Here is a 27,180-nt window from a genome sequence, read left to right as displayed (position 1 = left end):
GAACTTATAATTCTTACATTAGATTTACCAGATGTAACATATTCCACAAAGACCACAAATGGAAAGGTATTGAATTGAATTGAATTGAATTGAATTGAATTGTCATTTATTCACAAGAACATATGGTACATGAGATGTTACAATAATGATACTGAACCTTAATACATTCGGCCGTTAGGCATGTGAAAATTAGAGTATTGTGTGTTGTGTGGTACACACGACGACAAACCTATATTTATTGTACCTACGTATATAATATGAGCTATATGTGTTATAAGCTCATATTCCAAGGTCTAGAAAGTCTCTGATACCAAATTGCAATATTATCTATTTATTATGGAATACTTAGAAATATGCATGGAGGTATATTATGTCAGGGAGGCGCATCATTCATTTCTCATTCATCTATCATTGTTAGATACCTCTTCACATCCGCTAAACCGATGTACATAATGCTATGGATTAATTTTATTTGTTTTCATATGGACAAAATCCCGGGGCAAAACATGTAATAAAAAAATACTATGTAATAATAGTCTACATGTTTAATCAAAAAACAAATATGTATATTATAAATTAGAAAGGTTTTTAGCTTGTCAAGGACACGCTCACCGGTTACTTCAAAACCGCCTACTAGTTATATATGTATTATCATAATCAATATACAATAAAAAATATAGCATATATCAATAACAACATATGTCTAAATACAAAACATATAATTCGCAACATAAAAGCAGTTTCCACAAAATTATGTCTAATTTTATAAAGCCACAAACCACATCGCGTCTAAAAATATCCAATGACAGTTACTGTTCATTACACGTGCCGCATTAGGTACTACTCTACAAAAACGACAAACACTTTTTCAAAGACTTGGCCTTAACGCGTCCGTGCACATTCTGAAAAAACTATCGCATCACTATTTATTGCGTCGTATGAGAAAATTAAGCTATAAGTAAAGTGAACTATATTTTAAACATAGTTGCCTAAAAAGGTCCAATTTTATTATCCATATCCACCGGTATAACTTCGTATCGAAATACTTACAAAAAATCTATTTTGGCGGCCCCGACATTAATATTTTGGTCGACGGCAAAGTATGTGTGGGGTCACGCACACATAGACAGATTCGAAAACCGAGCGGAAGTCAGTCTTCACGCGTTGATAATAGAGTATCATTCACCTTGTATGAAAAAGTTTTGTACAATTTTGTATAGCTCAGTTCGAAATCCAAAAGAGTCACACACGCGCCGTCTGATCGATTTTCGAAATGGCGGTTGAAGCGCCCCGCGCCCCGCGGTGGTCTTCCAAATCCAAAACGTAATAACTCTGTGTACTTTATATTAAGATACTGCATTTTTCTTCAAGACGTCAGTTCGGGCCGGGCCAACGTTTATTTTTTATATTTTTACGTCTTCCAGCCAGGCATAGATTTCTTCGAAATTTATACTTGGGTTTTTACGTTCTTTTTAGGTTTATTTGAGTTTGCTATTGGTAAGTTCTAGAAGCTTTTAGCGATTATGTTGCTCTGGATTTTCATTCTGAGTAACACCTGAGTAGAATGTTTTGCTTTTGAAGTAGGTAGGTGTAGTACCTATAAGGGCGTGGGTAGGGTAGTAGCCTAGCGGGTACTATTTATTATACTGTGCTAGCGGTGAGGCATGCGGCTTTGAAAGTCACGAGTTCGAACCACGGCTCGTACAGTCACAGTCGGCATCAAAATAACGGATAAAACTGCCAATAGTATCTGCCACCCCACCCTGGAATACTTTTCCAAATAGAGATTTATCTCTACAGTTCGCTTTCAATACTACCTACCTAATCTAGAATCTTTTAATGGTTCTTACTGTTTTTGTTAAGTTATTACTGTTATTAGAGAACGGTAGATACTTTTGACGCATAGTCTGATACGCTACTTTCGATGCTGTACCAATTACTTCATATTAGGGGTCATCCATTAATTACGTCACACGCTTAGGGGGAGGGAGGGGTCAAGAAAATGTGACATATTGTGACATGGGGGAGGGGGGAGACACAAATTTTGTGACGTCACTTTAACTTCATCAGTAACCGAAATTTTTTTTTTATTATTTTATTCGCTGTACATTTAAATAACAAGTTTTTAAAACGATAATCGTTTTTATTCTTTTAATTTTCTTTCCTAAGCAGTTTTGGGTTATAAAACTTATAAAATTACTAATATTTATATCGTCGAAAAATATTTTGAAAAAATATTAATAATACTTAGGTACTTACTTAATTCGATTTGGCGATTTCGTAGAAAAAATGTGACGTCACACTAGGGGGGAGGGGTTTGCCAAAATGTGACCAAATGTGACAAGGGGGGGGGAGGGGTCAAAAAACCTAGAAATTCGTGTGACGTAATTAATGGATGACCCCTATCAAAGCTACATTTGATTGCTTCATGAATTTCTATATCATATAATATTTTACCGATCGCTTTTCATTGAAAGAAAACATCGCGCGGAAACCGGGCTAGTCCCAACAAGGAGGTCTAGTCTAGATATCCCTCTAAAGGCTCCGTCACACAGGCGCGTTTTGCGGGCGGCGCGTGAGCGGGGCGCGCCGCTTTTACATATAAAACGCTCACGCCGCGCTCACGCCCCGCCCGGAAAACGCGCCCGTGTGACGGAACCTTAAAAGACCAGGTGCAAAACTACTGCCTGTGCCAATCCTTGTGATTGGGTTGCCGAGCGGACCCCAGGCTCCCCAAGTGAGCCGGGACAACGCTGGGAAGATGTTGAGGTACGGTCAATGAATTTAATTTCAAAACCATTTCGCACCTTTTCACAGTGAAAATAGGAGTGGGGAGACACTCCTGACTTCGGGCAAACTCGGCTCCGCTCGGCTCAGCATTGCTCCGAGCAATTATTACGGTTGACACAACTTGACGTCCCTTTGCGTGCACGACCACAGATAAGATAATCACTTGAATTTTGACAACCCTAAATAGCCGAAAGGGATAGTGCCATACATTACAAAGGGATATCATGATTTGACCCTGAATCGCTGTCAAGCTTAGGTTTTGTAGGAAGTGTCCTTTCTGTACGGTAGCATAATCTAATAAAACATGGTCTTCTCTTCCCAGAGTGACACAAGCCTACGTCTAAGCTATATATAGCGCTATCGCATATTATCATATAGCGCTGTCGCATGATGACGTAGGCTTGTGTCAGTCAGGTGACCTAGAAAAGACGGGAAGAGAGTACCAGGCGGAGTATATTATTATACCATGTACGGTAGTACTTTTACCAGGCGTGGCTCACTCCGCGATTTCGTCGCTTTGCAACAGTAACAGCTACACTACACTACACTTTGTAACAGCTACAAGTATATCCGTTCCACACCAATTTTATTTTGGTGGCTAGCTATAAGCCGCGCGTGGCGCTGTCGCCACCTAGCGGCCATATCTGACCTGATGTTGGTCTGTGTTAGAGAGAGAGTGACTCTTCTGTGCCTATTCTGGGCTATTACTTATAGCGACTTTTATCTTTCATATTGATTGTCACTTTGACAAGGTACGAAAATGGCATTGAAATGAAATTCTTTGAATGCACCTAAATTTATAGAGCTTCCTAAAACTGAATTAAAGTTGAGATTAATTAAAACGACTTATTAAAAGGCCTAGTTTCCCGTCTGAGTTGGAAGGTCATATGCCAGTCGCTTTCGTAAAAACTAGTGCCTACGTCAATTCTTGGGTTTAGTTGTCAAGCGGACCCCAGGCTCCAATGAGCCGGGGCAAAATGCCGGGATAACGCGAGGAAGAAGAAGAACATTAATTAAAATGACTTCTCAATACCTATTTACTTGTTTAACAGGTAACAACGTCGTTATTAACTCTTCGGGCTTTAATACCTGAGCAAGCGAAAGATTCCAAAATTGAACTACGAGCGTAGCGAGAGAGTGGAATCTTGAGCGTTGCGAGAGTTTGAAGGCGAAACTTTGCTACCGAGTGTAACACAAAATATTTCACCACACCAACGCTTTTTCGCTCTACTTTCTTTGTATAAAATTTAGTTAAATTTTGATACTATGACGATACGGGACGTCTAACTAAAGTTAGAGTCGGACCAAGAAAAGTCTGCAGCGGATTTGATAGCCCACGCAGTGCAAGTGTCATTTATACGTCATAATTTCATAGAAGTTTGACGTTTATAATAACACGTGCACTGCGTGGGCTATCAAATCCGCTGCAGACTTTTCATGGACTGACTCTACGAGATTTCACTGAGTTACAAGATATAGGTAATCGAGAAATCATGTTATTTACGTCACTCATCGGAAATTGTATGTGCATTTTTTTCGGAACTTTCGTATTAACCGTCCAAGAATGAGGAGTTTCCTCAAACCAACCAAATTTTGCTCAAAGCAGCCAAAAAAATAACGACGACACTAATAAAAATCGGTTCTCATTAAGTCTCATCTAACTAATGTATCTAATACCTTTAAACGAGCAATTCTTGTTTATTTATTTATATATATTTCGGGGATATCGGAAACGGCTCTAACGATTTCCATGGAATTTGCTATAGGAGGGTTTTTGGGGGCGATAAATCGATCTAGCTAGGTCTTATCTCTGGAAAAACGCGCATTTTTGAGTTTTCATATGTTTTCCGAGCAAAGCTCGGTCTCCCAGGTATTAAATCATTATATAACACATGATCTGATAAGATAAGATAATAGTTTATCGTATAACTGTGTACAAAGATGAAGGGACTGTGGACAAAGGTGTGTGAAGGGGTTGCTCCCCATGTCCCTTAGTTCTAATAATCTTAAAAATGTAAGATTAGTTCTAAGTTGCCTGTATATTTATTCTTTTTTTTTTTAAATAAACAGTTTAAATTTTAATTTTTTTTTTTTTTTTTTTTTAGATGTTGACAATACTACAATTATGAACCAACAGTTTATCCATCACGGACGTGCTCATAACATATAGTATGTATTGTACAATATTAGGTACAGCCAAGTGTAATAATATGGGTGCACCTCAGGGGTGCACACATCATACTCAATAAGTTTTTGGAAAAAATTTCATTTTTGGTACAAGTTTTTATCGCCGACTGTAGGTACTTTTCTTACGACAGGCAACTAATTACTCATCGAGACAATTCTAAAAACCCCTAACACAAATTAGGTTGCGTTGTTTCATCACAGAGTTCCTATGGCCGCCTCCTGTTTCCATCATCAGATCAGCTCGATGGTACCATAATATTGCATTGTCATCCGATTTATACTTTATACATGCATGCAAAATTTCAGCTCAATCGGAAACCGGGAAGTGGGTCAAATTTAACTTGCAAGATTTGATTACAGACAGACAGACAACGGTCAGGTGAAAGTAAATAAAAGCTTGTAAAAAGATGTCCCATGTCACTGAATCAAGAATTATGGGACATATTTTTGTGTCAGTTAGGTATATGCACCATATTTTTACACTTGACTATACAAAAATTAGGTAAGCCACTTTCCTGCCTTCATAAAAAAGGCAAAGCAGACTTCTAGACACCCATCGTGTATCGATTCAAAATTATTTTTTGCCTTCCACGCAGACGCGAGATATAAAAAATTTTACTACCCTGCGGGGGGAACCCCCCGCCAAGATACAGCAAAATGGAAAGAGTTTTCGCCACGATGGGAAAAGTGGGGTTTTGGCTCAAGGGTTTAAAGGATTAAGCGAAAAGGGGCTTTAGTGACCAGTCCACCCTGTTTCATTGGGGCTATTCATAAATTACGTCATTTCAAATTAGGGGGGGGGGGTCTGGACATCGGATGACGGTAGCATGAAGTAGGAGGAAAAGGGGTCATTTTAAGCATGATTTTTGGATGATTATAGGGGGGGGGGGGTCAAAAATCGTCAAAAATCGATGACGTAATTTATGGACAGCCCCATTGAAGATTTTCTGATTTTTTCCAACGTCAAAAAAGGAGAAAATTATCAATCCGACCGCAGGTATTTATTTTATTCGACTACCTACCTCAAATTTAGGTAAGTATTTCTTATTTTCAATGCTTCATAATGTCGACTAATTCCGATAATAACCCATAATTTTATTCTACTTATTCATATTAAAGACTATTTTCGGAATTACCTGAATTCTCAGTGTTCCGAATTACCTGAATACACCATAAAATATGTCGTGGAAAGTCGTAAATTAGTTTAGTATTAAATTACTTACTTCTAATAGACTATTACTATTATATATTTAGGTGTTAGGGTTTTAAAAACATTGGCCAAGTTTAATGGAAACATTTTAAATATTCATGCATAATTATGTCTTTACATATTGCTTTTTGACTAAGCCCTGAAAGCATGAATACAAAAAGCTATTTTAATAATATATAAATAAGGTTTAAAATAAAAATAGACCGATTAAACATGAGCGTGCGGTAGAGAAAGTATGGAGATTTTCCAAAATGACGCGGCGAAAATCCGGCCGTTGACCCCGCGGGGACGGACAATTTTGAGACAAAATTGTAGTTCCGTGTTGAAAAAGGCCTTATACAAAACTAACACTGATGATTTGGTATATTTGTTTATGTTATGCAGTTTAAAACTTTAAATTTTAAATTCAAGGTTAGCTGAAAGAGAGTAAGTTGGTCTTAGTCATATCTATTGTGCACATTAATTATTGTATTCTACTATGCTATAATTAAGTATAACGTGCTTTACTGATATTACTACATGTTTATATTTATACCTGGGTCGCAGGACAAATCAACTTACAAAAACCGGGCAAGTGCGAGTCGGACTCGCGCAAGAAGGGTTCCGTACCATAATGCAAAAAAAAAACAAAAAAAAAAAGCAAAAAAAAACGGTCACCCATCCAAATACTGACCACTCCCGACGTTGCTTAACTTTGGTCAAAAATCACGTTTGTTGTATGGGAGCCCCATTTAAATCTTTATTTTATTCTGTTTTTAGTATTTGTTGTTATAGCGGCAACAGAAATACATCATCTGTGAAAATTTCAACTGTCTCGGTTCGTGAGATACAGCCTGGTGACAGACGGACGGACGGACGGACGGACGGACGGACGGACGGACGGACGGACGGACGGACGGACAGCGAAATCTTAGTAATAGGGTCCCGTTTTACCCTTTAGGTACGGAACCCTAAAAAGCATGTAAAGATCCGTATTTCAGTGACATTAACAGCACGAAATCGAGTATTTCCTCACCGAATCCTAAGCACTAACCCTTACATAGTGCTCAGTTCACAAATCCCTCCTGTTCATTCAACTCTAATATAACTTGACCCCAAAATTCGTTATAACAATACGCGATCAGAGCCTTCAGAGGCCAGTATACGAGGTGTAGTGGTTTGTTCTGTTGTGATTAGCCTAGTTTAGGCCAGCGTACGGCGCACGTGTGCCGGAGCGAATAACCTTACAAAATAATAAGATAACGCGTGGCTGCTATTTTTAAACGCTAGCGACCAAATTAGAAAGACCTATAAAAATCCGCCATTTTATAGTCAAAAAATCTGCAATCTACAATACAATGAATCGATGTAAAACCACAATCGATTCAATTAATTTTTAACTTTAATACAATGAGTATAGTACCGATACCCTCTCGGCCTTACGATCTAAACATCCCCCGGCTCCTTCAGTACCACACTCGTTTGCCCCACCTACAGCTGACCAGGCCTGCCTCCAAATCGAAGGCAAAGACGTTATTGACGCCATATTTTCTTTCAAAACCGGTTCGGCGGCCGGCCTGGATGGGATCTCGCCCCAACATTTGAAAGATCTTATTTCTCATTCCGTGGGCGTTGCAGGGGAGCAGCTTGTCTGTTCCCTTACTAAATTAATAAATTTTATGTTTTCAGGCAAAATTAACACTGATATCGTCCCGATTCTATACGGGGCAAACCTGATCGCCCTAACCAAAAAGGACGGAGGGGTGAGACCCATTGCGGTGGGGTCCACTTTACGACGTCTGGCATCAAAAATTGCGGTTAGACACATTAGATCAAAATTACAATCCCTTTTTGAACCAATACAGCTAGGTTTCGGCACGAAAGGTGGGTGCGAGGCAGCCGTCCATGCCCTAAGGACCTACCTTTCACTCGATGATTGCGAAATTGTTGTCAAAATTGACGTTAAAAATGCTTTTAATTCGGTTAGTAGAGACACCTTGCTGACAGAAGTTAAGGACAAAATTCCGGAACTATACAATTACCTTTTCTTTTGCTATTCAGACTCATCTAAATTAATGTACAAGTCACATGAATTATCTTCCGAGGTTGGCTGTCAGCAGGGTGACCCTCTCGGGCCAGCAATTTTTAGTTTGGCTATAAATCCAATTATCAAAAATTTAAAATCAAAATTCAATGTGTGGTACTTAGATGACGGAACCCTAGGAGGTGACGTGAATACTGTACTCTCTGATTTGTCTTTTATTAAGAGTAGTTTCGAAAATATTGGTTTAGAACTGAATTTCAGTAAATGCGAACTCTTTATTCAAAAATCTTCTTGTACTTTGACCAACTTACAACCCAAATTTGACGATCTGACTCCCAATATCAAATCAGTAGACAAGTATTCTCTTTGCCTCCTGGGTTCTCCTATATTCGAAGAATCTTTTCCCGATTATATTTCTAACTCCATAACTAAATTCAAAAGTCACACGGATCGCTTACTCGAAATTAGCCCTCATTATGCTCTTGTGATTCTTAAATTCTGCCTTTTTGTCCCTAAATTTACGTATGTGCTCCGCTGTTGTCCTTTCTGGAAACATCAAAATTTATTGTCGCCCATAGATGATTTGATCAAAATTAGTTTAGAGACGATTCTAAACATTCAGCTAAGTGAGCCTTCCTGGTCTCAAGCGTCCCTCCCCATTCGGTTTGGAGGTTTAGGAATTCGCAAAATTTCCAGTGTGGCTTCCCCAGCCTTTTTGGCGTCCACTCATAGCACGTCTGGTCTCATAGGAAATATCTTAAGGGCTTTGCCCACAAACTGTGAGATTGCGGGCTTTGAGGACGCCAAAAATGCTTTTAAAATTGCTTGCCCAGGCAAACAATTTCCAGACAACCCAAATTCACAAAGGAGTTGGGATAATGTTTACTGTGATTTAACTTACAATACTCTCCTAAACAACTGTACAGGTCCAGACCGCGCGAGGCTTTTGGCGGTCGGAGCCCGGGAAGCCGGTTACTGGCTACATGCCCATCCTTCGCCCAATACTGGTACTTTCTTGGATCCGGCCTCCCTTAGACTGGCGACTGGTTTGCGACTCGGGGTTTCGGTGTGTACGCCACACATATGCTCTTGTGGCACGGACGTGGACCGACTGGGACACCACGGATTATCTTGTCAAAAAAGTGCAGGCCGTTTTTCGAGACATGCGTCGCTTAATGACATAGTCCGTCGGTCTCTTGCCACCATCAATGTGCCTGCTCTTCTTGAGCCGACTGGCATTATCAGAGATGATGGCAAGAGGCCCGATGGAGTGTCCTTAGTTCCTTGGAGCTTGGGACGGATGTTGGTGTGGGATGCTACCTGCGTAGACACACTGGCACCGTCCCACCTCCAACGGACTACTGTAAAAGCGGGCGGAGCGGCGGAAAGCGCCGAAATTCTAAAACGTAACAAATATAAGAGCCTCGGTAGAGAGTACCATTTTGTACCATTTGGTGTTGAAACTCTAGGTCCATGGGGTCCCAGCGCGCATAAGTTGTTCGCAGAAATCGCGAAGCGTCTGGTTGACGTAACTGGTGACCGAAGAGCTGGCGGCTACCTCGCACAACGTATCAGCATTGCGATACAGCGAGGAAATGCCGCCAGCATCCTTGGTACAATGCCTCAAGGGCCTATTTTAGATTTAAGCTAGTTATTAATTTCGTTTAGTAGTACCACTGTATATATATTGTATGTAAATAAATGATTTTTTATACAATGAGTTAGAATTGAGATATCATCGCGATTTTGATGCGAGTTAATTCGTTTTGCTCGAATAGTTGTCATATCGAAAACAACTTGAAAAAACTTTAGCGTGAACAACTCAGAACTATAAAGACGTAACTCTACATGCATTGTATTTGCAGTTTTAACTTTGTTGCTACGCATCAAGGTACACATTGCATTAGAAGAAATTATGAATTTAACGTTATTAATTTGTTTAGCGAGTTTGCTAAAGTTATTCTCGTACAATTAACATTTTATTGGTGGCCCCGTTGTAGACGTCAAAAGTAGTCCAAATATCATTTTACATTACAACTAAGAGAATACACTCTATTATATTTGAATAAAATTAGTGTTAGTTTCAAAATGCACTTGCATTTAATAAATATGATAGGTACCTACCTACTTATTCAAAACTTTTTTACTTAATTAGATGCAAAAGATTTCAAGTCAGTCAATACTCTTTATAGTTTTTGTATTTTATGCAATACAAAATGATGAAAAAGGTTGTCTTGAAGAATTATCTAATAGGTACCTACGTAACTCTTGATTGTAATTTATAAATTTACATTTACCCAATATAAATTGAGCCGTGTTTCTTGAACTTGGCCTTAGTTTAAGGGCTCATATAGACGACGCGCGAACTCGCATGCGAGTTTAGTTACATTGCGAACTATTGGTTACATCCTTCGAGCAACACCGGCTTCCGACACATCGGAAGGGAGGGGCCCAAGCGATATCTCACCGTACAAATCTTTCTGCCATTTTTCGCGGGGGGAAAGGTGCACATAGTCGCACTTCTCACACACTTACATACAAAATCCAATCTGTAATGACGACACAAATCTTCGAGCAACACGGAAGGGAGGCGGCATTCGCACTATTTCCCCTCTGCCGAGGTACAAGATTAGCGCGTCAATCTAATCTAGCGCGGGTAATAAAACTAGTTGCACTTGGATTTTTCACTAGACCGAGTCCAGACGCGCGCGTGAACACTGCTGCACAAAAATGCCTGTTTGCTCGGTTTTTTGTTATAAAAAGAGGTCGGGGACATCAAATTTACAAAAAGAAAGTGTTACATTTCACATGTAATATTTTTTTTACTTATCATACGTTTAATTACATTCAAACACAATTATTATATTTTAGTCTCATGTAATTGTTGGATTTATCGATTTTGCTCGCTCAGTACAAATTGCGGATCGGTCGAGCGACAAATCCGACTTCTCATCTCTCAGAATACAATAACATACTTCAAGAAAAATGTGTTAGTGTGCGTGTTGTGACACTTGTCACTCGTCCGTACACAAAAAGAGATCGAGGTTTGCAAGATTTGTCTTTGACGTGTGTCATTTTCTATGTATTTGTGTCGTCATTACAGATTGGATTTTGTATGTAAGTGTGTGAGAAGTGCGACTGTGTGCACCTTTCCCCCCGCGAAAAATGGCAGAAAGATTTGTACGGTGAGATATCGCTTGGGCCCCTCCCTTCCGATGTATCGGAAGCCGGTGTTGCTCGAAGACACAAATACATAGAAAATGACACACGTCAAAGACAAATCTTGCAAACCTCGATCTCTTTTTGTGTACGGACGAGTGACAAGTGTCACAACACGCACACTAACACATTTTCGTTGAAGTATGTTATTGTATTCTGAGAGATGAGAAGTCGGATTTGTCGCTCGACCGATACGCAATTTGTACTGAGCGAGCAAAATCGATAAATCCAACAATTACATGAGACTAAAATATAATAATTGTGTTTGAATGTAATTAAACGTATGATATGTAAAAAAAATATTACATGTGAAATGTAACACTTTCTTTTTGTAAATTTGATGTCCCCGACCTCTTTTTACAACAAAAAACCGAGCAAACAGGCATTTTTGTGCAGCAGTGTTCACGCGCGCGTCTAGACTCGGTCTAGTGAAAAATCCAAGTGCAACTAGTTTTATTACCCGCGCTAGATTAGATTGACGCGCTAATCTTGTACCTCGGCAGAGGGGAAATAGTGCGAATGCCGCCTCCCTTCCGTGTTGCTCGAAGGTTACATCCAATTCAGCGGCCGATCAAATACCGCAATGTAATGAAACTCGCATTGTGTAAATGAGCCCTTACCTTAAATAGACTAAGTAAAAAAGTCGTGAGGTGGTCGTGAGCTTTGCACCTTTATCGAACTGTAAGAGGTTTTTTAGGGTTCCGTACAAAGAATATAATACTCACTAGGAGAAGAACGGTAACTCCATACAAAAAAATGTCCCCAACCGTTTATACGTTTATACTAGTGGCGCCGTCTTTGTGTACCAATGGAACTAAAGTTGACAACCGGTTTAGCCTGGCGGGTATTGGTAGGTAGTAATTCTGTTGATAAACATATTTGTTATCTTCATATCACGAAATATATGCAAGATGCAAATCCCCTTGTTTGTGGTATTATCAATTGATTTAAATAAAAGGCATGTTTATGTTTATAACATTATATATATTATTTATTAAAAAATGTTTTACATATAAAAATATACACTGAAAACTGGCAACTGGCAACTTAATAAAAAAATAGACATTAATAAAGCGCATTCACAAAGTTTTCAGTACCTTTTATACAAATAACATTAGGCATGCCTACCTATTACACTTTACACACAGATACACTACACTTTAAATACGGCATTTTACACAGATTTCCAACTTGTATTCATACATTTCTTCACGGTTAATTAATACGCTTTCCAGATGCGTTATGACTCGGTTCCTTCTGAACCCACTAAAGTTGTAAATTTCACTCTGGCTGCTTCAACAGCCGTTGCTCCGCATTTAGCACATTTTCTATGTGCATTGCTGTAATCCATGTAGGTACAGACTTACAGTCTTAAGTGGTACGTAGCGGTACACGTTGTATGTATTATTTAAAGAGTTAATAAATAAAATTTTCGTTATGAACTTTAACCACAGCAGTTGGACAGAGTCATTGACAAATATATTTTTTATTATGGTGGGTAGACGTACCTACCCTCCATATATTTTATGAACATTGATAAAGACAGTTGGAAGCAAATATTCATTATAAAACTTAATCGCATGTAATTAAGTTTTAAGCGTTTTAAGTCCCGTTTTATGATTAATATTGTATAAAATTCGTGATAATTTAAATCAGAGTTGGGAGCAATGTTGCTGTAGAAAAATGTTTTTATTTTTATTACTCGCAACTTTTTCCCGGAGGCCAACGCACACATAGAAGATTAAGGCGCACACATGCGCAATTATTTGGGGACATAACTTTCTTAGGAAGTGAACAGGCCTTGGTTCCGTACCCAAATTGCCCAAAGGGTAAAAAGGGGACCCTATTACTAAGACTCCACTGTCCGTCTGTCCGTCCGTCCGTCTGTCTGTCTGTCTGTCACCAGGCTGTAACTCATGAACCGTGATAGGGGCTTGTGACGTTTATACAATAAAAGTGCAATGCGAACTACCTGCAAGTCGACATTCTGTTGTCAACTGTCATGGCGTACAGGCGGGTCGCGGAGCACACCTGACTGACCAACTGAGTTTTATTTATCACCTTGTAATACAACAGAACCTAGACGCCACAATGGCGACGAGGATAAAGAACGTAAGAAAAAACAAAAAATCGATGTAGTTGCTAAATAACCGACAAAAAGTTATCAGTTTGAAATTATTTTTTCAATAAAAGGGAGGGAGACGAATGACCCAAATAGCACAGGTATGATGGACCCATTGTGGACTTAATTTATAGCTCTGAGCACATAAACATCTTTATAAGGTACACTTCTGGTATTTAAACTATATTTTGATCGAGAAAAGAACTATTTTTACGCTAATATTATTACTATAGGGCACATTTCAACGTCTTATTCAGTTTAAATACTATTAAATGCTTTTACCTTTCCAAAAAACGGGTCGGTGAACAGAAGTGAAGCCAAATACAGTAAAATAAGTTATTATAAAATAGAAATAAAACTTTTATAGCGACTGTGTATTTAAGGAGGCGTGTAAAACTATAATTAAGTTATACGTATAATAAATATACTGTCGCGCATATTGCTGTATAGTGCTGAATATGTCTGTTCACCGGTAATTTACTACAGGTAACTAAGTATACCAACGTGGTGCTCTCTGCGTTAACGGTTGTTGAAACAATATCTGGGTGCGCTGTAGTTTATTATTAGCTCACAAATGTATCAAATTAACGACAAATCCTTAATAATAGTTCACATAATAGGGTTAACACTTTTAACCAGAAGTTATCTACCTAAATAAATAATAAGTGTACGCTTTATTTAGCGTCAGACTCAATAAAAATCAACAGATCATCTGCTATACAACATGGTGCTACTTAGCTTACGTGTGCTAGTTAGATATGCATTTAAATTATTTATCCAAATTAGCATAATATTATCTGGGTCTTGTTTCTATAATGCAAAAGGAAAAATAAGTAAACAAACTGATACTGTCGGTGAAATTTGTCGTAAAGCTTAAGCTTAATACGAGTATTCTCCAAAAATGGAATACTTTTATGGTTGTAAATGTTGTTGTGTTAATATTGCACTCACCCTCCTGGGGCCCAGCCATACAAGGAAAAAGTCTGAAATTTGCTATTGAAATTTGAATCTATAGTGTAGGATTCAGGGTTGATTTTGTTTTGTTTAAAATGGAACGAAGCAAAACAGATGCAACTCTGCTTCAATTAAACATTAGGTTGTGTCGCTAAGGAGCAAAATGTCATGGTTACGGCGACGGCGAACATTGAATCCTGAACGAAGCGAGGTATTAAATGGAATACTGAGCGTAGTGAGGGATTCAAGTGTTAACGCCCAAAGTGAAAATAATTTTGCTACCATGTGACCCATACTGCTTTTCACATCACATAATATATGTATAAGGAAATAAAAAATAAAAATAAGTTAGATTAAAGAACCTAAAGAGTCTTATTAAGAGTCTTAAGAGTTTAAAGAGTTAAAGAGTGAAAAGAGTCTGAAAAGTCTAAAGAGTTAAAAGAGTAAAGAGTCTAAAGAGTCTAAAGAGTCTAAATAGTCTAAAGAGTCTAAATAGTCTAAAGAGTCTAAAGAGTCTAAAGAGTCTAAAGAGTCTAAAGAGTCTAAAGAGTCTAAAGAGTCTAAAGAGTCTAAAGAGTCTAAAGAGTAAATAGTCTAAAGAGCCTAAAGAGACTAAATAGTCTAAATAGTCTAGAGTCTAAAGAATCTAAAGAGTCTAAAGAGTCTAAATAGTCTAAATAGTCTAAAGAGTCTAAAGCGTTTAAAGAGTCTAAATAGTCTAAAAAGTCTAAAGAGTCTAAAGAGTCTCAAGAGATTAAAGAGTAAAGAGTCTAAATAGTCTAAAAAGTAAAGAGTCTAAATAGTCTTAATAGTCTAAATAGTCTAAAGAGTCTAAGGAGACTACAGAATCTAAGTTAGAGTCTAAAGATTGTAAGAGTTTAAATAGTCTAAGGAAGTCTAAAGGGTCTAAGGGTATTCAGAGTCTGAAGAATCTAGAGTCGTACATGTGTGCAGTAAACAGATTTTGTTGAAAATAATTATAATAAAAAAAACCATTTTCCGAATAAATGTAAAAAAATCTTCCACCGAACTTAGAAAGTACCTACTACAGCTGGTAGGACCGTGGGCCTTGGGAAGGTATGGCTATGCTTAATAATTCTGCCGCGCCAGCAATGATTGCGCGGTGATCGATTACATTTGGAAACTCATGAAATGCTTACCTTGTCCTCCTTAAATAAGTTCTTTATTTAATTATTTAAACGAGTTTTCAAATGCAAGTACCGCGGTTATGGTGGTGGGGCGGGGTTGCTGATGCCGACTATGGTGTATTTAAAATAACTAACTAGACATTGACACAACCTTGTCTATAAATATGAAAACTAGAAAAGTCGAGTTTCATAGGCTGAAAAGACAATGGTATTAATGTATAGTTTATGCAAGATACGAGTTCCGTATAAATAAATACCTACAATTGGAGTGAAGACTCCGTGAGTGGAACCTAAGTCCGAATAAGGAAATACCATTGGAGTGAAAACTCCGCGAGTGCTGCATGGGATATCGGCCCATGTAGTGCAAATGATAAGTTCTTCAGAATTAAAAATAAATATAGCTCAGGAAAAATTCCATAAAATTTAAATTGTTAGTAATTGTGACTATAATTAACGTTAAGGAGTGAAACTCAGGTTATTGTCACAAAGACTCGTTGAACTTTAATGTATGTCTTGGGGTCCAATCCTATGTATATGTGTCTACCTGTTCTGTTTGTTACACGTTAGGTTACTTCGATAACTCCTTAAGTACAGAAACTCGGTAGTTAGAAGGTACTTACCTAACGCACATGTTCCGTGCTTACTTACCGATAGTATTACAATGATGTCTTAATTGTCCGCTTTAGAATGTGCCTGAGTGTCGTGTGCCTGCTAACTGCGAGCACTCTTCCAAGTACGCACGTTTCAGAAGCTAGCGAAATGGACATTTTTAAAGTTGCTGTCGACAAATTATAAGAATACTTTTCGCAAAAACAGAGTTTGTATGAACGATTCGTGTTTCGACTGATGCAACAAGAATTGTACTTTGGAAATTTCTAATCTAATCTATTCCTAATGATTCTAAATGTGATTTCAATGCGGAAAATTGAGCCTCCGCCGATCTAAAGGAAAATATTGAATCTAGGGGTTTCAGTTACAATAAACAAGTGATTATGGGAACAAATTTGATAAAATGTTAGGAGGCAACTGAAAGAGTTTTTGGGCAAACATAACAAACAGGTAGACAGGATTGCGATAATGGCGCCGCCTTCCCCCTAAAAGATAAAATGTGCCGGCATGTGATAAATGTGCCTACAAAGGCCAATTCAAAATGCAAAGCTGCACTAGGACTAAATGAGTACCGATAAAAGTCGACGGGCCGACTAAATTAAAGTCCAAAAATAAATAAATTACCTAAAGCCAATCAACTAATTTTAGTGCCAAAAGAACACAATAGTAATTCTATAAATTTACAATCAGGTTAAAGGTCAATTTAAGGTAAATAAATAGACGCTGGGTCCGTCACAATGCCACACATTGTGTAGGTATCTAAAGTAAATGCTGAAAAGAATACAAAGTACCAATCAGTGACGATGCGTGAAACCTTGCACTCCCACTGCGCTACTTTATATATGACTTGTTCCTAATAGTGAAAACATACACATACGAACATAGTAACCAAATCCGTAAAATGGACGGCCAAGCGATGGCGTCAATATCGGACAGTTACCCAGATAGAGATGAGTTTTAATTAAGTGTAATAAAAAGGCACGTTAGTGGGAAATTTATACTGTGTACGTATAAAAACGTAAGGACCAGACGTGATCTTGATTGCACCAAATTGCAGTTTGCTTAGTTGAGGTTGAAACTAACAAAATCAAACAAACCTTGTAAATTGAGGTTGCAGATCGAGCCTCTATATTTGCAAGAGTACATATATATTATTAAAGAGTTATTTACTTAAGTCGTTGTTTAATTATCGTACAGGTACTAAGTACCAAGTATGAACTAAAACCCAAAAGGGGTCATCCATTAATTACGTCACACGCTTAGGGGGAGGGAGGGGTCAAGAAAATGTGACATATTGTGACATGGGGGAGGGGGGAGACACAAATTTTGTGACGTCACTTTAACTTCATCAGTAACCGAAATTTTTTTTTTATTATTTTATTCGCTGTACATTTAAATAACAAGTTTTTAAAACGATAATCGTTTTTATTCTTTTAATTTTCTTTCCTAAGCAGTTTTGGGTTATAAAACTTATAAAATTACTAATATTTATATCGTCGAAAAATATTTTGAAAAAATATTAATAATACTTAGGTACTTACTTAATTCGATTTGGCGATTTCGTAGAAAAAATGTGACGTCACACTAGGGGGGAGGGGTTTGCCAAAATGTGACCAAATGTGACAAGGGGGGGGGGAGGGGTCAAAAAACCTAGAAATTCGTGTGACGTAATTAATGGATGACCCCAAATGGCCTAGGGTTTTATTAAAGCAACGGAATAATAATAAAGTAAATTTTCGAACAATGTACTCGGTGAAACCGTGTTCATGGTAATGAAATTCCATTGGTTCCTTGTAAAATATACATAATTAGAGTTAAACAATATATGCCACCATCAAAATGAACATACACAGGTGCTAGTTTTGCTCTATAATATATCTGTAAGTAATTGAACCTAAGGGAAGCAAAATGTCTAAAAAAAAAATATTAATGTGACTGTAACCATGGTCAAATTAAGGCTGTGTATATTGTAGTCAAGGGCTACTGTAGACTATAGTCAAGGCTAAAATCAACTTCCAATTGTAAGCAGGGATTAAAGTTGTTTTCATAACATAAATAATATCATTCATTGTATAAGTAACATTAAGTTGCTAGATTAACAGTAGGTCGATATACCATACTTGAATATAATTGAGTGTATTCAGCAAGTATTATAATTAAAAAACGGTAATAAAATAATGTATCCAATGCAATTTATAATAATAACGGTCAAATATGTAGGTACTTACATCATTTTACCCGAGTAATAGAAATCTATTTGTATAGATCATGGTTTGCGTAAATAACATACCAGTACACAAGTAAAACTAAATAGGTTGTGATATCTGGTATGACTTTTTACCTTACTTAACATTGGACCATTTACGTATATTAGAAATTGCATTATATCTATATATTATACTATATTACCTATCAAACAGCCAAGTAAAACTGAGGAAATCAGTTGTTGCCAATAAATAATGTACATGTACGAGATGTTATTGGAAAGCGACCTGTATGTTACAATTTTATTGGAAATTCACGAAATAGGTATTAATTGTGTGAAACGTGTATATAGCTTGAACGCTAATGAAAATACCTAGAAAAGTGTAAGCATCCAAAGAAAATATGTATCAATTAAGGTTAAACTCGTAAGATATTTAAACCTCGAGTTATTATCATTTTGAATAAAAGAAAGCAGACTCAAAATTCAAAACTGAAAAAAGGAGAAGGAGAGAGACTGATATTGTAAAAGTAAAACCATAATTGTATTAAAACACTTTATTACGCTAAACAAGTACATAACAATAAGAGAATAGAATAAATGTGTACAAAGGCGAACTCATCCCTTTAAAGGATCTCTTCCAGCTGACCGCTAAGCAACTGAGAGAGATACTAGGAATAGTGTAAATATTCCAAGGTTATATTGTTAAAAAATGTTTATTGTTGAACGGTTGAGAAATGAATATATCCACACCTCGCCGAGTTTCTTCCGCCGGTTCTTCTCGGGTCTGAGGTTAACGCTGTTTTCCGAACCGGTGGTAGTATGTCGGAATTAGAATCTAAATTAACCTAGCAGTTATAAGATAAACAGATGTGAGATGACTGAACTATTGTTGCATGGCTAACGCATAAAATAAAATAAATAAATCATTATAAAAAGGAAGAGATGTGACGTTTATACAATAAAAGTGCAATGCGAACTACCTGCAAGTCGACATTCTGTTGTCAACTGTCATGGCGTACAGGCGGGTCGCGGAGCACACCTGACTGACCAACTGAGTTTTATTTATCACCTTGTAATACAACAGAACCTAGACGCCACAGGGCTGTCCATAAATTACGTCATCGATTTTTGACGATTTTTGACCCCTCCCCCCCTAAAATCATCCAAAAATCATGCTTCGAATGACCCCGTTTCCTCCTACGTCATGCTACCATCATCCGATCCAGACCCCCCCCACCTAATTTGAAATGACGTAATTTATGAATAGCCCCATAACTGCATAGCATGAAATTTTCACAGATGATGTATTTCTGTTGCCGCTATAACAACAAATAAGTAAAAACAAAATAAAATAAATGTAAGGGGCTCCCATACAAGAAACGTGTTTTATTTGCCGTTTTTTTGCGTAATGGTACGGAACCCTTAGTGCGCGAGTCCGACTCGTACTTAGCCGGTTTATTTTTTATTTTTTACGTAATAATTGTGATGGATGATTATAAACGCCATCTAGCGATTTCACAATGAAACTGATGACAACCTTTTCTAGGATGTTCAACAGGTGCCGCAACTTCTAATTAGAACACCATCTAGCGATTTGGAGCTGAAACGGTTGATGACATTGTTTTCTCAACTTTCAGTGGTCGTTAAGGTTCAGAAAACTGTGTATAGATGGCGGTATTAAACTTTTTGTATACTAGCGTTTTGATATTTTTCATAGTTCACAATATTTTTAGAAGATGGCGCTATTAATCTGGTCTTATTATTAAAGTCACAACTTTAAAAGTTGTCAACAGAGGGCGCTAAAATAATTAATTATATATCAAAATAAAAATGCAAATGTAATGAATGTTGATTGCTTTTATTTACAATAAAATAAGATTTTAACCGTTGTATTAATAATTATAACAATTTATTAACACTCAAAAAAATAGGTAGTATAGAGTACGACGAGTACGTGCTACTTATAATTATTCAAAAATTGCGCAAAATATTTAAAAATTGCTCATTAAAATACCTATTGTAAACACCTGTGCTATTAGTGATGTTATATTGCATTAATAGATTATCTGTAAAGTGCATTTCCATAACACATTCTTGTATTGCTCATGATGATAGAGCTGTTAAGGAAATAAGTGAAATGTCCTTAGTGTGTCTCTGTAAACTTATCTCCTGCTCACTTATTTCTGTTTGCTTTCCAAATAAATAAATAAATAAATGATGTCATGAACTCATAACTTACTCATAAGCAAAACTAGAATACAGGGCCGTCTTAAACTATGCTGGGGCTCTTGGACACATAAGAATTTGGGGCCCCTTTTGGAAAGTATAGAAGGCGAATTAAAACTAAAATTTTTCTACCATGGTCTTCTATTTATTATGGGTAATCAAATATACTGTTAATGTCTGTCCTTCGGGGCCCCCTGAGGATGGGGGCCCTGGGCATGGGCCCCTTGTGCCCTTATGGTAAAGACGGTACTGCTAGAATAGCATCGTATCATGGATAAATGAGTCAAATGTTTGCAGAGTAGACCATCGTTTGCCTCTAGCCAAGGGGCTAGCCAAGATGAACAATCGTTTGCGCTACGACAACGAAACGCTGTCTGTCCTTAAGCGGTATCCAGACGGGCTGATCAAATCGACCGATTTGATCAGAACAGAAATGAAGTTGGCGTTAATCTCCAATTCGATCACCAATTTTAGATTTATGGTGATATTAGAGCCCTCTAAATTGAAAAAATGCCCCAGAACGAAAATACTGGCGTCACAAATTGGTATTCTTGCGCCCGCGCCTCATTTTATCGGTAATATCGGTCATTATCGGCGGTTGAATTCGGCGAGCCAAATTGGCGTGTGCGTTCGCACGTCCTGATTCGATCGGACAATTTAATCAGATTGGCGAAAAAATGACTAGTTTGGATACGCCTTTATATCTCACTATATGGAAGATGGCTGACAATCGAGCTTGGCTAGGCCCCCAAAAGTCCTACCGCGAAAAGCGAAATTTCTAAATCTAGGTACCTCTCTATCTTAGAGCCGATGTCGATTTCACGCTTGGTCGCTTGGCTATTATTGATAAAACGCAGTTTCACCATTACGTGACATCTTAGGTTCACATTTCGTGTTGTTAAAAAGAAAAAAAAAGTTAGTCTACATATAGGTACACACGGTATTTATCTTATTTATTGCTATTAATATACTTACTTCATTTTACTTAAGTACTAGGTAATAATAATTATCTAACGAGATCACAATTAGGACGGACTAGTCAAAACACTTTAAAGTTATATTAAATAAGTAATTAAATTAATTACAAGTCTCCTTGGAAGGCAGAGCATCGGCCGGCCTGAAGCGCTCAAGAGTCAGCCGCAGTTGCTAATAGGGCTAGGTGTTCAAAATTAACTGGACACTTGCTGGACACTATAGGTATTTCGTGCTGAAGTCATTTTTGTTTTGATGGTTGTGGTTACGGCGGGGTTGCTAGCGCTAGTCAGCGGTGGTGCTAGTAGGTACGGCGGACTCATCAGCCGCTAGCAGCGCCCTCAGCGCTAACGCTTCTTGTCTGTAGGTGTAAGTAGTAGGGGCGTTTTTGGTTTGATGGTAGTGGTCACGGCGGGGTTGCTAGCGCTAGTCAGCCGTGGTGCTAGTAGGTTCGGCGGGCTCATCAGCCGCTAGCAGCGCCCTCAGCGCTATCGCTTCTTGTCTATAGGTATCAGTAGTAGGGGCGTTTTTGTTTTGATGGTAGTGGTCACGGCGGGGTTGCTAGCGCTAGTCAGCCGTGGTGCTAGTAGGGACGGCGGGCTCATCAGCCGCTAGCAGCGCCCTCAGCGCTATCGCTTCTTGTCTATAGGTATCAGTAGTAGGGGCATTTTCAGCTTTGATGGTAGTGGTCACGGCGGGGTTGCTAGCGCTAGTCAGCGGTGGTGCTAGTAGGTACGGCGGGCTCATCAGCCGCTAGCAGCGCCCTCAGCGCTAACGCCTCTTGTCTGCATCCTGTAGGTATCAGTATCAGTAGTAGGGGCATTTTCAGCTTTGATGGTAGTGGTCACGGCGGGGTTGCTAGCGCTAGTCAGCGGTGGTGCTAGTAGGTACGGCGGGCTCATCAGCCGCTAGTAGCGCCCTCAGCGCTAACGTCTCTTGTCTGAGCGCCGCCACATGTGCGCGCAATGACGCGTTTTCTTGCTCGAGAAGACAGGCTCGCCATGCAATCTGAAAAAGATTTTTCTGTCAAAATTGTAATACTTAGGGCTAGTTGCACCAATGACAATTGATTATGATTCCGTGACACTCAGCTGAGAAGCAGAAACTATAAAATTTCTCTCTAAAAAAAGTCTCTTTTTCTCTATTCATTTCTCTTCTTTCTCTATAAAAAAAGTAAAAATATTTAATTCCATTACACGTTAATGCAATTCGGAGTAATTTTAATACATATTTTGAAACTTTAATGCCATTAAATAAGCAATTAGATTCACTATCAATGTAATTAAACGACTCAAAATTCAATTCTAACTAACTTTAATTAAATTGATGCGTAATGCAATTTATTAATTGCGAAATTAATGGTTAATGCAATTGATTAATTGTTAATTAGAATTAACCATTACGGCCAAGACTGCCCATAACCATGCAATATATTTTTGATTTTGATTTCTAATTTGAAATATTAGAATCAAAAAGTTCAAAATAGATTGTACATATATTGTAACTACAAAAATGTGTTCACTCTCAACCCAAAACCCCTTGTGTCTTAGGAGGATCTAGATATTTTCAACGATATTTTCGTTTATCGATAACTTCTTACATCACTAGATTATCGACATTAAATGTCGACTATTGCCCATCACATTTCTGTCTGTGTATTTAGAAACTTGACTCCGCCCCTAAAATTAGTGCGATAGGGACAACTGCAGCTTAGGCGAAAAATCCTGCGTAAAAATCTCAAAAATCGAGGTTTCGTACTCGACTGTTTCCTCCTCCAAAACTTAACCAATCGTAACCAAATTTGGAAATCTAAATGGTTATGAAATTGTCTATGTCGGACCGTTTTGCTTTTTTGGCTAATTGATATCAGTTTTGAATACCACGCCTCTCATTGCGGCATAATCAATTAGGCCATTTTGGCCATTTTTGAAGGGGTCTAGCGCCTTAAAAAACAAAAATATCGAAAAAAGCAAAACGGTCCGACACAGATATTGACAATATTAATCTGTGTTGAAAAAATCATTGCTCTAGCTTCAAAAACCACGGAGGAAACAGTCGAGTACGTTTGTATGGAGAAATTACCACTCCTGTTGGCTCTTAAGTAAGAGTAAAGGGGCCCATAGACTCAGTTCGCCGGACAATATCAGCCTGTCAGTTGTTCGGAGCTTTCAAATTTTGCGTTTAACTGATCAGTGGGCTCCAGGATAAGCGTAACTGCATGGCCCTCACATTGGGTCTGTTTACACATTGTTTAGTGTTTATTGCGAATTCATACATTTACCACTAACCACATCTTGCTCCTGTGCCACCACTTACTCGTATTGGCCCTAACTATATATTAACAATGGTAAGAAGGAAATTTTGTGACTATACCATTGAATACTTCAAGTATTTCAAGCCAGCAGATGTACTGTTGGGTGTCAGTGACATTAGAACGTATTTAGTCTGTGATAAAATTAGACATAGACACTTATAATAGAGAGACACATTACCTGGTCCTCTCGCACTCGGCGCGCGTCTCGTGACTTCTTGGCGGCCTGGTTGTTGCGGCGGCGCCGCTCGAAGTACTTCTCGTCCTTTAGCTCGGCGGGGATTGGTCGCTTCTCGCCGCGACGACGGGCCTCTTCTGACAGTCCGTGGAGCGCTTGGATAAAAACAGGGATACGTTAAGGCCCCATACCACAGAATAAATAATAGTACTACCGTCAGGCGTGGCTCACCCCGCGATTTCGTCGCTTTGCAACAGGTAGCTACAAGTACATCCGTTCCACACCAATTTTGATGGTTAGCCATAAGCCGCGCGTGGCGCTGTCGCCACCTAGCGGCCATATCTGTCCTGATCCTGATCGTAACAGACGCGTTTTGTTAGAGAGTGAGTCTTCTGTACCTAGTACCAAAAAGAATCTAGTACTATTATTTATTCTGTGCTACCGTACAGAAAGGACACTTCCTACAAAAACAAAGTTTGACAGCGATTCAGGGTCGAATAATTGCTATCCCTTTTTAATGTATGGCACTATCCCTTTCGGCTATTTAGGGTTGTCAAAATTCAAGTCATTATCTTATCTGTGGTCGTGCACGCAAAGGGACGCCAAGTGGTGCGAACCCTAAGAATTGCTAGGAGCAATGCTGAGCCGAACGGAGCCGAGTTTGCCCGAAAGGAGGAGTGTCTCCCCACTGCCCATAGGCACGAGGCTCGTTCAACTCGCGAACGTTAGAACGACACAAATGGATATTACATGTGTATTTATTAGCTAATATTTATTCACTCATTGGCGGTGGCGCTTTTTATCAAGCGTTGTTGGATTTTCGATTGTAAGCGTTGGCCGTTAAATCGAATTTAGCGTGCGGACGGAATCAAGCGCTTTTTTAACGCGCGTTTAAAAAGCGCTCGTGTGAATGGGATCTGAAGGATGACCCTCGCTAGAACGTCTTGCGTCTCACATTTTGCTTTAATGAGAGAGTGAGACGCACTGACATTGGACAAAGAAATTGGACAGTTGGAATACTACCCTTCCTAAGTAGGAAGTATAGCAGCAGCAGGGGTGCGAAACTCCTGACTTCGGCCAAACTCGGCTCCGCTCGGCTCAGCATTGCTCCGAGCAATTATTAGGGTTGGCACCACTTGACTTCCTTTTGCGTGCACGACCACAGATAAGACAATCACTTGAATTTTGACAACCCTAAATAGCCGAAAAGGATAGTGCCATATATTAGAAAGGGATAGCATGATTCGACCCTGAACCGCTGTCAAACTTCGGTTTTGCAGGAAGTTTTCTTTCTGTACGGCAGTACTGTTATTTATTCTGTGGCAGCAGTGTCAAAAGACACGATAGGCCCGAACTAGATATATGTATAGAGTTAGACCGAGAAAAGTCTGCAGCGATTTTGATAGCCCACGCAGAGCAAGTGTTATTTATACGTTTAAAATAACACTTGCACTGCGTGGGCTATCAAAATCTCTGCAGACTTTTCATGGTCTAACTCTAGCTCATTAACTAACAGAGCTTGGAGTTGGTTCGAACCGACTCCAAAGCATGTGTGTGACACCAAGTGACACATAATGTCAAAAAGTATCGCCATCTACTCGACAGTAGGCCAAAGGTATGGCGCCATCGCTCGAAAAGATAGCACCATACCTTTGGCCATCTTTGGCCTATCCTCGAGTAGATGGCGATACTTTTTGATATTTAACAAGTTTTAACACATATCAGTATTATCAGTGAAAAAGTAAGGATCAAAGTCAAATGGCGTTCTAAAAGTGTTAATCATTTGTGTCGAAGGTGGCAGTAAATACCTTATGACTACTACATAATTTACTTTGACAATATTCCTTTAGTCTAACTAAATTATCTTTGCTGGGACGCAGGCGACGCATTTAACGCAGCTCAGTGCAGAGCAGATTTTGTAAAGTATAGAACGTCCTTTAGCTACGCACGCTGCATCGCAAGGATTCCATACTTTACAAAATCTGCTCTGCGCTGCGCTGTGTGAACTGCGTCGCCTGCGTCTCAGCATACGCTTCGGCTCGGCCACGATATTGAGCGACTTGCGACGGCGGCAGCGATAACCGTAAGTTGGGGACACAGCGATCGGACCTTTCGTTCCCATCTATGGTTGTCGCTGCCGCCGTCGCCAGTTGCGTAATGTCGTGGCCAAGCCGTAAGCTTTTTCTTACGTGGCGGGCTGCGCAAGGGCAGGTGCTGGCAGTAGGGCAGGCACGGCGGCGGCGGCAGCGCGGCTAGCAGGGGACCCACCACGCTGGGCACATCTAAAACAATATAAGTTTATCATCATTATCATCATCATCATCATATCAGCCAGAGGACGTCCACTGCTGGACATAGGCCTCCGCCAAAGAGTGCCACAATGACCGGTCTTGCGTCACCCAAATCCAGCGGACTCCCGCGACCTTTACCAAAAAGTCATAAGTTTATGTCAAAAGCAAATTCGATGTAATATATATATAATTAAAGTCTTTATCGCCCTCTATTCTAGCGATGGCGCCATACCTTTGGCCTATCCTCGAGTAGATGGCGATACTTTTTGACATTTAACAAATTTAACACATATGAAAGAATAAGGATCAAAGTCAAATGACGTTCTAAACGTTTTAATCATTTGTGTCAAAAGATGGCAGTAAATGTACTGACTATATAATTTACTTTAACAATATTCCTCTATTTCAAATTCGCTTTGTTGCCAACTGTACTTCTCTTTAGAATCTTAAGACGGCTTAGTAGGTACTTCTCTTTAGTGTCCAGTATTGGGACATTTACGAAGCTAATTCCTCAGTCACTACGTAATCGTCTTGAAAATAGAGGTGTCAGCAAGGTGTCATCTATTGGGCACACACGTTTACCTTATATCTTTAATGTTAATAAATGAATCCTCATCTTCGAGCAACACCGGCTTCCGACACATCGGAAGGGAGGGGCCCAAGCGATATCTCACCGTACAAATCTTTCTGCCATTTTTCGCGGGGGGAAAGGTGCACACAGTCGCACTTCTCAC

At 38.9% G+C, this 27,180-nt stretch overlaps 1 protein-coding gene across 1 annotated transcript; it reads right to left on the bottom strand.

Moving 5' to 3' along the window:
- Positions 1–22,530: 22,530 nt before the first annotated feature.
- LOC134803073 (D site-binding protein-like) lies at positions 22,531–26,719 on the bottom strand. The gene is made up of 4 exons (XM_063775779.1): positions 26,710–26,719; positions 26,345–26,437; positions 24,159–24,310; positions 22,531–22,674 (listed from the first exon to the last, which is right to left on the bottom strand). Exons 1-4 carry the CDS (start codon positions 26,717–26,719, stop codon positions 22,531–22,533), a joined length of 399 nt encoding a protein of 132 aa, XP_063631849.1.
- Between the last annotated feature and the right edge of the window lie 461 nt (positions 26,720–27,180).

The sequence above is a fragment of the Cydia splendana genome, chromosome 26 (genome assembly GCF_910591565.1).
Source record: "Cydia splendana chromosome 26, ilCydSple1.2, whole genome shotgun sequence".
Lineage (NCBI taxonomy): Eukaryota > Metazoa > Arthropoda > Insecta > Lepidoptera > Tortricidae > Cydia > Cydia splendana.
Note: the sequence above shows the minus strand (reverse complement) of the source record. Positions and strands in the feature narration are given on the sequence as shown.

What these genes read in the sequence shown, in the direction of transcription:
- LOC134803073 (XM_063775779.1), bottom strand. An exon ending in GCCCTTGCGCAGCCCGCCAC is followed by an intron (nt 24,311 to 26,344) that starts GTAAGAAAAAGC and finishes TTTTTATCCAAG; the next exon opens with CGCTCCACGGACTGTCAGAA. An exon ending in GCCGAGTGCGAGAGGACCAG is followed by an intron (nt 22,675 to 24,158) that starts GTAATGTGTCTC and finishes AATCTTTTTCAG; the next exon opens with ATTGCATGGCGAGCCTGTCT.